At 30.2% G+C, this 16723-nt stretch overlaps 4 protein-coding genes across 4 annotated transcripts, besides 1 other annotated feature; 2 read left to right on the top strand and 2 right to left on the bottom strand.

The window, feature by feature from the left end:
- Nucleotides 1–158: 158 nt before the first annotated feature.
- TVAGG3_0737860 lies at nt 159–2705 on the bottom strand (the record flags this gene model as incomplete). Its single annotated transcript, XM_001300484.1, has 1 exon — nt 159–2705. The coding sequence occupies one exon, from the start codon at nt 2703–2705 to the stop codon at nt 159–161; it is 2547 nt and encodes an 848-aa protein (XP_001300485.1).
- Nucleotides 2706–3695: 990 nt separating this feature from the next.
- Nucleotides 3696–16723: part of a mobile genetic element that runs on past the window's edge.
- On the top strand, nt 4835–8377 carry TVAGG3_0737880 (DNA/RNA polymerases family; the record flags this gene model as incomplete). Its single annotated transcript, XM_051244765.1, has 1 exon — nt 4835–8377. The coding sequence occupies one exon, from the start codon at nt 4835–4837 to the stop codon at nt 8375–8377; it is 3543 nt and encodes a 1180-aa protein (XP_051091352.1).
- On the top strand, nt 10026–10298 carry TVAGG3_0737890 (uncharacterized protein; the record flags this gene model as incomplete). The annotated part of the gene is made up of 1 exon (XM_051244766.1): nt 10026–10298. The coding sequence occupies one exon, from the start codon at nt 10026–10028 to the stop codon at nt 10296–10298; it is 273 nt and encodes a 90-aa protein (XP_051091353.1).
- Nucleotides 11449–12189, bottom strand: TVAGG3_0737900 (phage tail repeat-like family; the record flags this gene model as incomplete). The annotated part of the gene is made up of 1 exon (XM_051244767.1): nt 11449–12189. A coding segment is annotated over one exon (741 nt), but the record flags the coding sequence as incomplete, so codon positions are not given.

The raw sequence follows: 16723 nt of genomic DNA on the forward strand, positions 1-16723 counted from the left end.
TATTATTATTTTTTTATAATTTTAGTATCAATGCAATTTGAATAAATCAAGAGGGTGAATAACGAAAATAGTATTAATCGATTGCTAGATTTATCAAAAACAAACTAAATATTAAAATGAAAATTTATATATAAAACAAAAAATACAAATTTATAATTCTATTTTGGTATAAGTTCCGTTAACAAGTTAATTTCATAATTTTCTTCCGCCTTTGTATAAATCTTTTGGACAATTTCGTCAAAATTGAGTCTACAAACAGAAGGGAAATCCCAAATGAAGTAGAAGTCATCTTTGCTTCCATCCAAACCACTCAAAATGCTCGAATCCCTTCTTGGCGAAGATTCCAAGTTGATATTCGCTCCGGAAGAGCTGGAAAGTATCCTAGACGACCCGGAATGTCCCGAAGAAGATCTACTCTTCTTCTTTGACGATCCTTTTTCTGAGGTCGAAATTTCAGATCCTTTATTTGAACTCGAGCCTTTGTTTTGAGAGTTGTTTGATGAGGACTTCTCTTTCGATGAGGATTCCCGCTTACGTTTAACCACTTTCTTCTTTTTGGAAACCACTTTTTTCACATTAGATGATTTTGATTTTGGTTTTTCTTTAGGAAGATCGGCTGTTTCAAGGGTTTTGATATCTTCCGATTTTTGTGGTTTGATTACCGGTGAAGATTCCTTTTCTTTTTGGATCGGAATTAATTTAATTTCATCTCCATCGACAGAAATCGTCAACTGAGTCCTTTCATCGGACAAGAAGTCAGTATTAAACATGTCCTCAGTCTTTACGCCATCAGGGGAAGGTCCAACAGGCTTTAAATACAAAGGAAAGTATGGTTTCCAATTTTCTCGGTAAATTTCAAATGGAAACTCCAAAGGAGACATTGTTTCTTTAACAGTCGGTTGCTGGTGTTTATATAATGTCTTTATCCAGTCAACTTGGCCTTTTGTGACTTGTTTTTTCTCAAATAATTCGTTGATATCGTCCAAAGGGAACGAAACAGCAATTCCACGCTCTCCGCCGGCCGCTTTATACAAGAAGAAAAATAATGACTGGGGATATTTGGGGTGGGACCCTTCCAAATTCAAAGAACAAATTGGAGTATCCGAAATCAAAATTTTTTGAGCGGCAAAGAGGCCTTTATCGCCACAATAACTTCCTTCTAGGTTAATATGTTCCAATGTCTTGGACAAACAGGCGGAATTAATGATGGGAATGATTAATTCGCCAATGTGATTTTTTTCATCGCCTTGGATTGATATTGCGTGGACATTGGATGAAGAAATGAACTTACAAAGACTATCCACGTACTTTTGGTCCTTCTCAGAGAAGCAATAGTTCAAAGATAAAAATTCAATTTGGGGATTTTGATTTAGAAAGACAAAGAAGTCAGAATTGATGTAGTTTTCATCCCATATCAATGCTTTGAGTTGTGGGAATTGTTTTTCTTTCATAAAATTGTATAATTTGGTCATATCTTCTTCTGAAGCTTCAATTGCTGATAAATCAATTCTCTTTTGAAGATCATTGATCGTAATAATTTTGAAGAACTCAACTAACTTACTTTCGGGCCATTTAATACCTGCGGCGACGATTGTCATCAAAGTTGGCGGTAAATCGTATAATCCGTCCGCGGCTTTGGTACATTTGTTGTAAGAAACGTCTAAACCTCTTAATTTCACGAAATGTTCTCTGTTTATCGCTTTTAATATTTCATAAATTTCTAAATCGCATTCTTTCAAAGAAATCATCTCGAGATTGGTAAATTCGAAGTTGAGTTTGCTTAAATTGAGGTTTTTCGTATGATCTAATGAAAGAGCTGTTAATTTATTGCAAAATTTTGGGAAAAATGCGGAATATAATGAATCTATTGAGCTACTGCTTATTGCATTGTGAAATCCTACCGAACACAAGTATTTATCCGTAAAACATTTGATAATCGAAAGAATATTTTTTTCGGAAAAATTTGAATTCGTAAAAGTTAAGCCTGCGATTGGGATATTTTTGTTCTGAGTCAATTTCCTTAGAAAAGAATCAAAATGATGAGTTGATGGTCCAACTATCTCCATATGCTCTAAATTCGATGGTTCTGTGATTACATCGCGAAGAACTTTATAAGCATTGATGCTTTCGCTTGAGGTGATCTTAATACTTAATATATTGTAGCATAATGGCAATAAATCGAAAAATACAGGGAAAGCTTCGGATTTGTTTGAAAATGAGTTTAAATCAATGTATTCTTCGGAATATTCTAAGATCTCTTGGATCCTTTGTATGGTTTGGGATGAATATTCTTTTCCAAGAAGCTTTTGTCGAAGATTTAATCGAATCATTACAGAATTTGAAGTTGGAGGCGGCCTTTCATCGGGATCTGTAAAATATCCTAGAGATATGAGTTCAGTAGGTCTAAATATTCTTGGAAGAATATCCCATAAGACTTCAAAAATTTCATCAACTTTATCTGTTTCGAATTTGATCTGATTTTTACCAAATATCATACTTATGGTATCTTCTGTCTTGTATAATTTGGTTAGCAGCAACCAACAATAGATTGAATGCTTGACATGATCTATTTTTCGCGCAAACCAAAAACTTTGATCTGTTATCAAGACATATTTCTTGGATTTGCTTTCTAGATCAATGGCATGAACGAAGAAGCGAGGATTTTCGCCTTGCTTTCGTGCAAGAGCGAAAAATTCCTTCTCCATTCTGAATTTTTTTTTCTTCGATTTGGGAAATCTGATTGAACTAAATGGCGAGAATGATATGCTTAATATGTGATCAATGGTTTTTCAAATTACGAAAAAATACTTCAGAGATGGGAAAGATTTGCTCACATTTCATAAACTTTCTTGCTCTGATATGCAAGCCAAAACCCCACTTAGTTCTAAAGTATGACAAGGGCCTTCTTTCTTAAATAACCAAATCAATATTAAGAATCAGAGTCAAAATTGCTTTGGATAAGAAGTAACGTGATTGGTTTTAATAACAACAGCTTTTCAATTTAATCCCAATAACTTTAAAGGCCGCCTCAACCAGCTGATTTATGAATTATAGAATATAACATTATCAGAAAGTTATGATATAATGAAATATAATTCCTGTACCAAAACGTAGCACTGCAAAAATTTTTTCCCACAGTTTTCGATTCTAATATTTTCTGATGATGGATCTATAATACAAACCTAATAGGAAACTGTTCTACGAAGAACATCAAAATTCTGGCTAAGCAACTTAGAGAAATCATACTATCAAAAATAATATTTGTTGATTTACATGTAAAGATCATTTAATGAATGATTATTCTAGATTTGTACAATGTTCTAATATTTATCCTTTTGTTGGACTAACTTCCTATTAGTTAGTTTGAATAGTAGTATATGTTGAAGGGTTTTGTGACTTTTTTTGTAAACGTAAGAATTCATACATTTTTGAGCGATTTTGTATCATTTTTTTTTACATATGAAGTAAAAAATGTATGATTTTTACGGTTTTTATTCTTACGTTTTTGAATAAATCAAGATTTAAAAATTTTCAGAATCGTAAGAAATTTTCACTAAACCCATACATAATGAAATAAAAAAAAATAAAAAAAATAAAAAAATAAACTTTAAAAATTCATGTCTTACATTTTTTGAATAATTTATTTTTTTAATTCGTATGAAAATGAGTGTCAAGACTAACGACGTTAAAAAATTGGGATTCACAAACGAGGAAATAAAGGATATATTAGAGGAGGCGAGTTATGAAGTTAATAAATATTATTTAAGAAATTGTCAAAAATTCGCGGAGTTATTAAATGATTTAGATTATGATGGAAAAATGAATAAAGATGATGTTATAAATTTCTTATATCCCACATCTGAAGAAGAAAAACCTAAAGAACCTGATGTTTTCCCTGAATATTATGAAGAACGGATTAAAGATGATGAATATGATGAAATTGAAAGACTGGAAAAAATAAGAGATGAAATAGATGAAAAAATTAAGGAATTAAGAGAAGTTGAAAAATATAATGAGAATGAAGTAGAGGGTTTAATGAATATCCCAGCTTCAGAATCAGAAGTTCAAAAATCTCATGAAGAAAGATATAAAAATTACTTTTTGGAATCTACTAAAAATTTATTAGATGGTGAAATAGATGAAACACTTTCAGAAGAAGGCACAAAATTTATTCATAAACATAAGTTACAATTTATTGACGATGGAGATTATCCATGTATATTACTTTCACCTCCTCTTGATTCTGAAAAATTCAAAAAAGCACTGAAAAATGTAACATATGCAACAAATACGATTAAGAAAGAAGACCATGATATTTACACAAATTATTATTTAAATAAATGTGCAGGTGTTGATAAAGTTTTTGATTTGTTAGATAAAATATCAAAAGAAACAATTGGTACATATAAAATTTTATGCGATTGTGGTTTCATTATTGAAGATACTAATAATGTTTCATATGAAAGAACAGCACCGAAGGAAGACGAAGTTGAAAGGTCTATACCATTCGTTATTAAGAATATAAAAGATATGAAAACTTATAAACATTATATTTATTCATTTATTTCAGAAAAAATGGAAGCAACCCATAAAACATCATCTCATCATTTTATAGCTATTCATACATTCCTTTTCAAAGTTGTGAAATTAAATAAGACAGGAATTAGATTTAATGTATCAGGGTACGCATTCTTGAGTAAATTAAAATGTATTCGTCACGTCGCAGATGATAAAAATTTATGTGTTCTTAATTCATTTTATGGACTTTAGCCCTGGACTTTAAAAAAAATAAACTTTATTTTTATTTATTTTTTAATTTTTTATTCTTACATAAATGAACAAAAACGGAACAGCTAAAATGAATGATAATCAAATAAGAGCCGAAGGTAGAAGGTTATTTAAACGCTTCTATAACATTCCTGATGGTGTTAATCCTAAAACTCGTAGAAGTTATTTAAATGAAGCCATAGATGCATATGAAGGATTTGACATTTCATCAGAAAGTGAGAGGTTAGCAAGAATGTTAAACGTTAATATTGATTTTTATTATTGTGACCCTCAACCAGAAGACGTAGACATAAATAAGGTAGACTTTCCATTAGTGGAATCAATAATGATAGATCCAGAATTTGAAACAGTAAATATTTTATTAACACAGAGTCCATGTGGAAAACTTCACGCTGACAGAATTACAGACGTTGAAGCACTCACAGGATATAAAGTTTGCCCCTTTTGCAAAGAAGAAGTATATTCTATCCGTGATGACCCAGAAAGGAAAAACCAAAGAAGATTTTTAAAGCATTGTGAGAAATGTAAAGAAAATAATGGAAGATTAATTCAAGACGTTCAATTGCAAAACACACAACAACCATATGCACCACATATCACGAAACAGAAGATATATCAATGGCTATTAGCACATAATTTGCAGGAATATTATAAACCAACAAGATATTATATTACTTTTGACTTCGAAACATTAGAGACTAAAGAAGAACTTCAACTTTCTGAATGTGCAACTTTGAACGCTTACTTAAAACCATTTATGGTATCATCAACTGTCAAAATAAAGCCGCAAACGGACTCTTTGAGTCCTGAAGGTCTTTCAGACCGAAGCGGCGAGGTCGTAGACCGTGATAAAACATTTACGAGGAATTTTTGCTTAACATCAAGTGATTCGTTCATCTCTGATTGGATTGAATTTTTATTTTCAACCTGTTCATTAGTTGCTAAATCAAATATTGAACAATATGAAGAATTAATGAAGCCGCAAACGGACCAAACGGCGGGGACTTTGTCCCATACATTAAATGAAAAACAGAAGGAAGCATTTAAAGAACTTCTAGATGAGGAATTCAATAAAGTGAATATCATAGGTTTTAATTCGGGAAAGTTTGATTTAAATTTAATTCTTCGTGATTTAAACACTGCAAAATGGAAAATAAAATCAATGCTGGGTTCTTCTTCTCAATTTAAGCAAATCATTGTAAAGAAAACAAACTGTCCATATGAATTAAGATTTATTGACATCAGAAATTATATAGCGGGTGGAACATTAGACCAATTCACTCAAGATTTCGGAAACAATAAATCACGTGTTAAATCCTTTTTCCCTTATCAATTCATCACATGGGAGAATTACGAAGATGAATTATATAAAGTGGAACCATTCACTCAAGATTCATTTTATTCAGCATTAACTCAAGAAACAATATCCGATTCAGATTATCAAATATATCTCAATGATGCTAAAAATTTTGAGAATAGATTAGAATATTTTATTCATTATTGCAATAAAGACGTTGAAATTATGATTGACCCAATTGATAAAATTATTGAAGAAACATTTGTTTATAAAATTGACATGCTTCATAATCTTTCTTTATCATCGAATGCATCAATGATTCGTTACGCGTTAGCATATAAGAACTTCAATCCTAACGAAACATATCCAGAAGAAGAAAATGTGGAATCAAGTTTTGAATTAACAAAAAAGTATTGGAAATATAAAATTGATTCATATAAGAAACAAGATGAAAAAGCAGAAAGGGATACTAAAAACAATGTTTCAATGGATGACTATCAATACTATCACGATTTAATCCTTTCATCTAAATGCAAAATGTGTGGTAAAGCGTTTACATATGCTAATAAACCAACATTAGATAGAATCGATAATGAAAAACCACATACCAAAGAAAATTGTCAGTTAATGTGTTGTTATTGCAATGTCGTAAAATCAAATAAAGATGAAGATGTTCAACGTTTAAGAATCAATTTAAGAAATTATACATTAAAAAATAATTTACCAATGACTCTAGATTCAGTTGAAGCTTATCACATCCTCCGTAATGGAATTACTGGTGGTTTATCAAATGTTCAACATAGAGTAAATCTTAAAGGAATCACGCACATTAATAAACTTTCATATAATCCAGAAACTAAAACTGTATCAAATGAGGACACTTCCAACATTATGACTCATTTCGTTGGTGTTGACTTTAATTCATTATATCCTTCATCATTTTCATCTAATCCTCATGATTTCATTCAATATACTGACCATAAAATGTATATGCCGGGAAGATTGAATGGTGTTATCATTTGTGATACAGCAACAAAGAAAGCAAAAGCACTGGGAATAATTAAGAAGAAAAATACTTTATTCGTGGCTGAAGTAAAGGGTCACATTGATGAAAAATACATTAATGATTACATAAACTTTTTACCAATAATAAGAAACTTTGATATTATCACAGATGAAAAAACAATTGGTGGTTTTATGTATAATTACATGAAATCAAACAATCTACCAGTTGACCAGAAACAGAGGAAATTAACTCAGTTAGCATCAACACACAACCAATATCAACCATTTTCTTCTTATTATCTTTGGTATCTAATAGACAGATTTCATTTTATCATTGATGACATTCAATCAATTTTAACATTTACGAAAAATACTTGTTTTAATGAATTTGCGAATGAATTTATGAACGAAAGACAAAAGGCTGAATTAGAAGGAAATAAAGGAAAAAGTTTATTTTGCAAGATTTCACTTAATGGATCATATGGTTACGATGCAATGAATACACAAAATTACGCAAAGACTAAAATAATGAATGCACAGAAGGCACGCGTTGCATGTATGTCAAATAAGTTTAAAAACATAAGAGAAATAGGAGAGGATACGTATCAAGTGATGCTTAAAGATAGATTTTATAGATGTGATACATGTTTACAAGAGGCATTCTTCACTTTAGATAACGCAAAATACTGGTATTTGGTTTTCATTTATGATTTTATGTATAAATGCATGGATGTTAATCGTTTTCATTTCATTGAAGGTGATACTGATTCATCTTATTGGGCAATCGCTGGCGACCCAAATCTTCCTAACACTCAAGCATTTCAAGCAATTGTAACCGATAAAAAATTTTATGATAAAAACATTTACAAATTCGCACCTTTTGATTTCTTCTGTTTTAATGAGAAATTTAAACCTAAATTAAAGAATAAAGCTGAAGAAAAAGCACATGAGAAGAAGTTATTGGGTTTAGCAATTGAGAAACAAGGTGATAACATGGTTGCTTTATGTCCTAAGTGTTATACTTCATTCAACGGTTCAATTGATGGAAGTGATTTTAAAAAGATTGCACAAAAAATGAAAGGAGTTAGTTTACGACAAAATAAACAATTAACACCTAAAAATTATTTGGATATAATAAATGATAAAGTGATATTTGATGGTCAGAATATTAATTTACAACTTAAAAACGGGTCAATGACTCGCTTAACAATCGGTAAGACTGCATTAACAGGAGCACACACTAAGGCTGTATGTTGTGAAAATGGATGTTGTATGCCATTTATTTAATAAAATGCCACAGAAGAGACAAAAGGAACCGTAAATAATGGTTTTGATACTATGATTCAAAGAGGCGGGCACCCTTAAAACACTTATTTTATTTTTATATAAATGAATAGCGTAGATTTAAAAAATTTAATTGATGATTTAGTACTTAATCAAAATTTTCTTAATTATTATGAATTAAAATCATATCTCCAAAAACATGATAACAATATAACGGGTGATGATATGGATTATTATTATTCGTATTATAAAAATGAAGTTTTGAAATATCATGATAAAATAATTTCTAAAATTAAAGACAAAATTAAAAATAATGAATATTCAAAGGGAAAAAGTAAATCACAACTTAAACAATTGAAAGATTTCAAAAATAAAGTATTAACAGAAGAAGATATTGATGAATTATATATATATAAATTATATAATCCTGAGCCGCAAAAACCAAAGGAACAAAAACAAAAGGTGCAAAACGCCCAGGTCCTTCAGACCATAAATGAAGCACAAGCTTTAATTTATGATTCATTAGTTAAACCATATTCAGCCCGACTTTTAAATGAAGATCAACTTTTGGAATTCATCCTTCAACATAAACTCGAAGCGGGAAAGTATATCAAACCTTTATATACAGCATATTTAAAACAAATGAATAGAATACATCCAGAATTAATGAAGGGGGGAATGAAATCCAAAATCAAAGCAGATAAAATTAAACCACCTGCAACACCAAACCCTCCAACGACAGTACCTCCTCCTCCTTCAGTTAATCCTTCATCATTCACTTTATTATATCCATTTCAAACATTAAAGAAGCAAAAAGATTTTAAAAAGGATTTCAAAATATTAAATAAACCAACTGACCCAAAAATTCAACCGTTAAAGGAAAAATTTAGTCGCCCTTCATTTGCACCATATCCATATTCATACGAAATCGATCATTTAGAATATTCAAGAGGAAACGTTACTTATTTATTTGCCATTAACATTAACACCAGATATTTATATTGCATTCCGGTGAAAGGGAAAACAGAACAGGAAACAAGAAGAGCTATTCAATACTTACTAGATCATGAAAGAGTAGATAATATAAGGGGTGATGGTGATAAAGGATTTCAGGCAGCTATGGCTCATTATTTCCCACAAATTAATTTTTACTTTTCATCCTCTCCATATACGTTTCATAATAAAATAGTTGATGCGGTAATGAGAACTCTTAGAGATGCGTTAGGGGTTAATGGTCAGATATACTGGGATGGAAATCATGACTCCATCATACAGCAGTTAGTATATTATTACAATAATACATGGCATAGAACAATAAACATGAAACCGGTGGAAATGAAAAATGATATTTCAAAAGAATGGGAATATATTAGAAAGCAAATGGAAAGGTTGAATGATGTTAAACGTGAACAAATTAATTCGGGGCTCATGAATTTTAAACAAGGGGATAAAGTTTTGATTCATCTCGATTATGGAAAAACTGATAAATCAATGACAAAAAGAAGACGAAGATTTGACACAATAGCTGAATTTGTTAGATATATTAACGGCAATGCATTAGTTGAAGTTGACAATAAATTAATAGAAATTCCGATTTATTTTATTACTCCATTATATTTAAATAATATTTAATTTTTTTATTTCGTAAGAAATGAGTAACAACGAAGCAGTCAAGAGTCCAGACGATGAATATAAAAAGAAACTAAACAGAATTAAATCAAAAATATGTTATTACAAAAAGAAGCCACAATGTGGTGGGGTTGAAAACGATAAAGAGAGGAAAGAAATAATCGAAAAATTAGAAACTTATCGTTCAATCCTTAAACTGAGTGAAGCAAAAATAAAAGAATTTAATAGAATAAATAAATTGATTGGAAGAGATGAATTTAATAAAGATGAATTTTTAAACTCTATCCAAATTTAATTTTTATTCCTCTTCGACAACATCTCTCTTTCCATCATTACCGCATAACCACATTTTCTCAATTTTAGTGGTTTGTTATTTTTAACATGTTCTTGCATCATTTTTATCATTTCCTCCCTTGTTATGATTCGTGGTAAATTTTGAGCTTGTGGGGTATTCATTTATGATAAAAATAAAAATTTGTTATCACTTATTTTATCGTGAATGTTTTTAGGTTATTCAATAATTAATTATTTTTGAATAACTGGGAAATAAATTTACGTCAAATATGCAATTTATAAAATCTTATGTCGACAGGCTACGTAGCACAGTGGTCTAAGGTGGTGTTATGGAGGGGTCAAGGTCTGTGGTTCGAACCGCGACAGCGCCGTATTTTCTTATTTTCTTTATTTGTCTTGTTTGTCGTGAATAAAAAGTATCATAAAAGTGCTCTATCTTCCACGGGAATAAATAAAAAATTTACTTTATTTCTTCTTTATTTCTTCTTTATTTCTTTGTTCCCGTGGAAGAAGGGTTTTGCTGTTTTTTCTCAGCCGAAATCAATGATTTTTTCATTTTTGGAATCCTTAGCGAATGAGGAATCTTTTCTCTCGTGGAAGCTTTGACCTAAAATATAATTTAGGTGAAGAGGTGAGATATCACCTGTTTTTTCACCTGTTTTTATGGTAGTAGTGAAATAAAATTTTGTTATCAGTTATTTTATCATCATTTTATTAAGTTCATCTTTAGTTAATAATTTGAATGGATTCGCTAATGTTCCACCTTGAGTCACAACACTTGCCCCGGCTAATTGTGAAGAACCTGGGATAAGTACTCCATGAAATGATTTCATTGGTATCATTAATTTAGAAATAGTTGGCTTAATTAATTTGGTCATTTATGATAAAAATAAAATTGCATAATTTAAATTTTTTTTCTTTCTCATTTTCTCATTTTCTCATTTTTCATTCTGTTTTGGTTTCAGCAACTTTTCAAGTTGTTGTCTTGTCAGTAACTTTAATTTTAACTTTGGATCAAATATTGGGTTTCCATCTTTATCTCTTCCAATAACACCATATGGTAGAATCTTCATTTATACTAAAATAAAAATTTAAATTATGCTGTTTGCTCTTTTGGAGCTCCTAAAGTTTGTTTCACAAACATTGAGCGTTCATTGAACTCTATACCATGCGAATACAGTCATAAATGGTGGCATGTAATCTTTACTTTGTCCCGTTGTTTGTGTATATCCTGAAACGCGATGTGTATGGTTTCCTTCTCCCTGAGTGTCACTCCAGTAACAATTTATGGCAAATTTAACATCATCTTTAACATCATATCCTTTACCTTTTGTCATTCCTGACCAATCCCAATATCTATGCTTATGCCAACCTGCTTGAGATGTGCTTAAATCTATGTAGTGACTGTGTGCAGGTAAATTTTCACCCGTAATTGTTTTACTTCCCCCTGTTTCCTTTGAAGAGTTTGCACAATACAAAAACCTGTCGACTATTTGTTCCCATGCACCAACACCAAACATTGCTTGAGGACCTCTCACATCCATAGATGTATAAATAGAACCTACTGGGTTCATTAAATCAAACATATGAGATATTATAGGATTGTCTCTTTTGAACTTAAAATATAGTGTAACTATTTCGGGTTTCTTCTGGTTTGTGTCAGAATATTTTTTATAATATAATCTTATGTTTTCAGGGTATGTAAAATCTTGACTATAATATTTATTTTTGTCATCTTCATAATAGTATACTATTCTCGTTTTTTCTATTGCATTATATCTTTTATATCTATAATAATCTAAATATAATGTTTGCTTTTTTGGGTCTACATGTGCGTCAACACCATAGTCATAATAATACGGTGCTGGAGCTACGTTAGACAATGTCATATCCGTCATTTCATAAACTCTTAAATATTTCTTTTGTTCGTCTCCATATAAGTTTAAGTAGCAGTTGTTGTCTAATGGAACTTTAACTTGTGTGCCATTATTCTTTATATAGCCTACATACATTTCATTGTTATTTTTCGGAATGAGTTTATACCGTATACCATTTCTTAAGGACTGTACAAACTCCCATCTAAAATATTTGTTTTCTTCATTGACAGAAAAGTCGCCAACAATAGTTTCAATATTTTTTGTTCCAACTAAACTTTGGTATATTTCGTTAACAAATGATATATCTGCTTTCTTTGCTAACTCATCGTTAACATATTATCTGCTTCTTTGCTAACTCATCGTTAACATATTCCTTATCTGCTTTCTTTGCTAACTCATCGTTAACATATTATCTGCTTTCTTCCCTAACTCATCGTTAACAAATGATATATCTGCTTTAAGGTCTAAACATTCTGAAACCCATCCTGTATCAGCTTTAGTTTTAAGAATCTTCGATGTCCGTTCATGATACCATTCAACCCTTTCTATAATTTCATTATCTTTTTCATTAACATATTCCTTATCTGCCTTCTTTGCTAACTCATCGTTAACAATTCCTTATCTGCCTTCTTTGCTAACTCATCGTTAACAAAGTTATCTGCTTTCTTTGCTAACTCATCGTTAACATAAGTTTTATCTGCTTTCTTTGCTAACTCATCGTTAACAAATTATCTGCTTTCTTTGCTAACTCATCGTTAACAAATATTATCTGCTTTCTTTGCTAACTCATCGTTAACATATTCCTTATCTGCTTTCTTCATTATGTCATTTAGGAAACCTTTTATGAAATTCCTCATTTAAATTAAATCTTCCAATCTTCAAAACTTTAGGAAATGCATTTAATGCGTAATATCTCTGTTCTTCTGGTGGAATTGATGTTATATCATCCGTTATTCCTTTAATTTTTGAATTCATAAATAAAATTTCTTTTATATTTGATATCACTGCACCACCTTTGCAAACGAATTCGAAATGGTCATTTTTCAATACTATCTCCAAATCTCCATATTTCAACATTTGCGTTTGTTCTGCCGTCTTTGAATTATATGCATATATGGCGTATGTAATGGTCTGTGGTTGCTGTTGTTTAATCATTTATTACGATTTAAAAATAAATATTTAATCTGTTATCTCATCAGCTATTTTTTCTATTTGAAATTGCCATAATATTTCATTCATAAATTCTAAATCACAATCAAATAGGTCAGTTATTCTAAATTTAATATTTGATAAATCTTTTGAATGAAGAATAAATGAATTCCCGGATAATTGAAACGGATATGATAAAGAAAATATGTTTAAGTTGATGGATAAAATGTTTTGTATTGATGGGTAAGAGTTAGGGTCTAATGTTTGATGTGAAAATCTCATTGGGGTATTAACTTTATCACATTTGATTAAAATGAAATTAGAACCAGTGTCAGAATACAAAACATCCCCAACATCTTTTTCAAAATTTAATATCCCCAACAATGAACGAAGACGAGGAGTACAAAATTTAATTTTCAGCGGAAATTTAATAAGGTTATTTATTTCATCAAGTTCAAAAAGTTTATCAGGTTTTGATTTAAAATTTTCTTCATACCATACGATAAATGATTCATTTAAATAACTTAAAATCATGTTAATATCCCATTTCGTTATCACATTATTTATATACATATCATACGTTTTTAGGTCTACGACCCCGCCGCTATGCGGCTCATGGTCATCTTTAATAAATGATATATAATCTGAAGGGTCTAAAAGAATGGGATTAAATTTACCACTCACAGAAACGAGAGTAACATTATAAATTCCGCTAACTGTTAAATTTAATTCACAGTTATTATTCGAAATAATATTGATAATTGACATTTTTTTATTACGATTAAAAATATGGTAAAGCGTTATTTTCCAGTGATAAATAAAACTAGAATAAGATTACCTCAAGAATTCATAAATTCAACGAATAAGAAATTCATTCATGTTATAAATTTTAGTGTTTTCAGAAAATATGAGTCGATGTCATATTCATCATCAGGTTATATTTCACTTCATTCAAATTTAGTTCAATCAAACCCATATAATGACCATTTCATAAGATTTTCAGATGGTATTAAAAATGTAATTGATAGATTAAAATATGAACAGATTGACAATATCGAATTTTTGGAATTTTGGTTTAAATATCCCGATGGAAAAAAGATTGAAGTTAAAGATAAAGCTGATACTATAACAAAAACAATTACAATGACCGATCCGGATAGTGGGGAACAAAAAGAAATAAAACAAACGATAGAAACTGGTGAAAGGTCAATTATTATCGATTATGATTCAAAGGATTATTATTCGATAATGTTAATGCTTGAATATTAAATAGCCTTAACAAAGAATTTTTCAAGTGATATTTTATATTCATCAACTATTTTATTATAAATATCATTATATGTTAAATGAAGTTCAGTTGTTGTTCCGTTCTTTGATATCTTAATTGTGCTAATATCCTTTATAGGATTTATTTTTGCAACTGTTCCGCAGCATGAAACCTCATCATCTATGAAAAATTGAATCTTCACGTCTGAATCTTGAACATCACAAAGAATGGCGATAATGTGAATTAATGATTCATAAGGTAAAATAATTAAACCGGATTGGTCAATTAAATTTATTATTGAATCATAATTATCAGTTATGATATCACGGTAAATTTTCATTAATTCAGAATTAATGTCTATTTTATATGGCGCATTGCGACTGTAATCGTAGATTCCTGGGTTCTCGATGTTTGATGAAAGAGGTGGGGGGTATGTTGGATAAGTGGGAATTTCAACAGGTTCTTTACCAGGTTCAGATAAAATGATTGGGTCTCCATTCTCATGGTTTTCTTCATTCTCCTCATTCTTCGGTAAGTCACGAGTTAATAAATTTGGTTGAGTTGCTGACCTTGTTAATTCAGGACTAACATTAACTTTAACATTTTGAATAATTCGTGATTTATCATCATTTACGTTATAACCAACCGTAATCTCTGCTTTTGCGTTAGTGTTCTTTTGACTAGTGAAACGTCTTCTCATTTATATTCGAATAAAAAAATATATTTAAACTTTTATTTTGCTGGAACTTTTGAATCTATTATTTCCTGTATTTGTTCATGAAGTTGATTTTTAGCATTTTCATCGAAATTAATAGACCGAATATATTCATTAATTGCATTCTTATAATCATCTGATTTCTCAAATTTTCTTTTATCTGATTCCTTAACTAAATCATAAGTTAAACCTCGTTGCTGATATAATGGTTTCTTAATTAAATCTTTGAATGCTTGAGATAAAGCACCTGATGCAATTCTTGCTACTATAATTGGTTGGAATTGCTGTTTAAGTTCATCTTTAACATTTGCGAAAACTGGATCGAATAAAGCAACTTTAAAGAATTTCTTAGCTGGAATTTCAGGTCTTAAATTTGCATATTGACCATCAAACTGGTTAGAATATCGTGGTAATCCATCCGGTCCCTCTTCAATAGCATTTAATTCTTCATTGAAGTAAGAATATGGATTATGACGGTATGAATTAATTGGACCATTTTCACCTTCTCCAATGTATTGTTTAACAGCTTTTCCATTTTCATCAAATTGCATAGGATAATGTTCATTATATGCTTTACGTTTAGGATAATCCGTCATTGTTAATTTATACCCATTTATGACTTTAATATTTCCTTGACCATCAGTAACGAAAACTTCATTTATTCCATCAGGTTTTCCATTTGGACCCGTAATGTCTGCTTCGTGTGCTTCCCAATTTGGTCCGTGACGTTTGGCATATGCTTGAGCTTCTGGTAATGTTAAAACGTTTCTCATTTGTTTAACATCCTTTTGAAGACCGGCAACAATGTGGACTAATTCTTTCATTCCGTCTGGAACTTTCATAGTTCTATTATATGCACCCTTTTTGTTTGTTCCTTGTTTTAATGGAACCTGTAGAAGATTTGCAATTTCTGTCATGTTTAATTATAAATAAAAAATAAAAATTAATTATAAAAAGTTATTCGAATTTAATGGAACCTTTATTTAAATCAACTATTATTTTTCCATGTTCTCCTAATTGTTGATATTGTGTGTAAAGTTCATTAATGCTCATTGGTAAATTCACTTGATAAAGCATAACGTTCAACTGTTGACGACTAAAACCACTGAAAATGAAAAGGGTGGACAGGTTTGATTTAATGTTTGTGCTTAATGCTTTAAAGTATTGAACAGCCATGAAGAATGAACACTGAATGTGTCGACATTGAGTTAATAATTGATTAAAATATGATTTCTCATTAGTTATTAGTTTTGATTTCACCGCATCATCTAGAAAAATGAGTGAATGCAAAAATTCTCTATCAAAATTTGAAATAGAAAGTGTTTCAAATAATTCATCCCGTTGTTTATCAATAATTTTATCCTCTAATCCTTGCTTCTTGATTGTATTATATAATTCTTTATACATTACAAAGTTTT

Source organism: Trichomonas vaginalis, chromosome III, assembly GCF_026262505.1.
Source record: "Trichomonas vaginalis G3 chromosome III, whole genome shotgun sequence".
Lineage (NCBI taxonomy): Eukaryota > Parabasalia > Trichomonadida > Trichomonadidae > Trichomonas > Trichomonas vaginalis.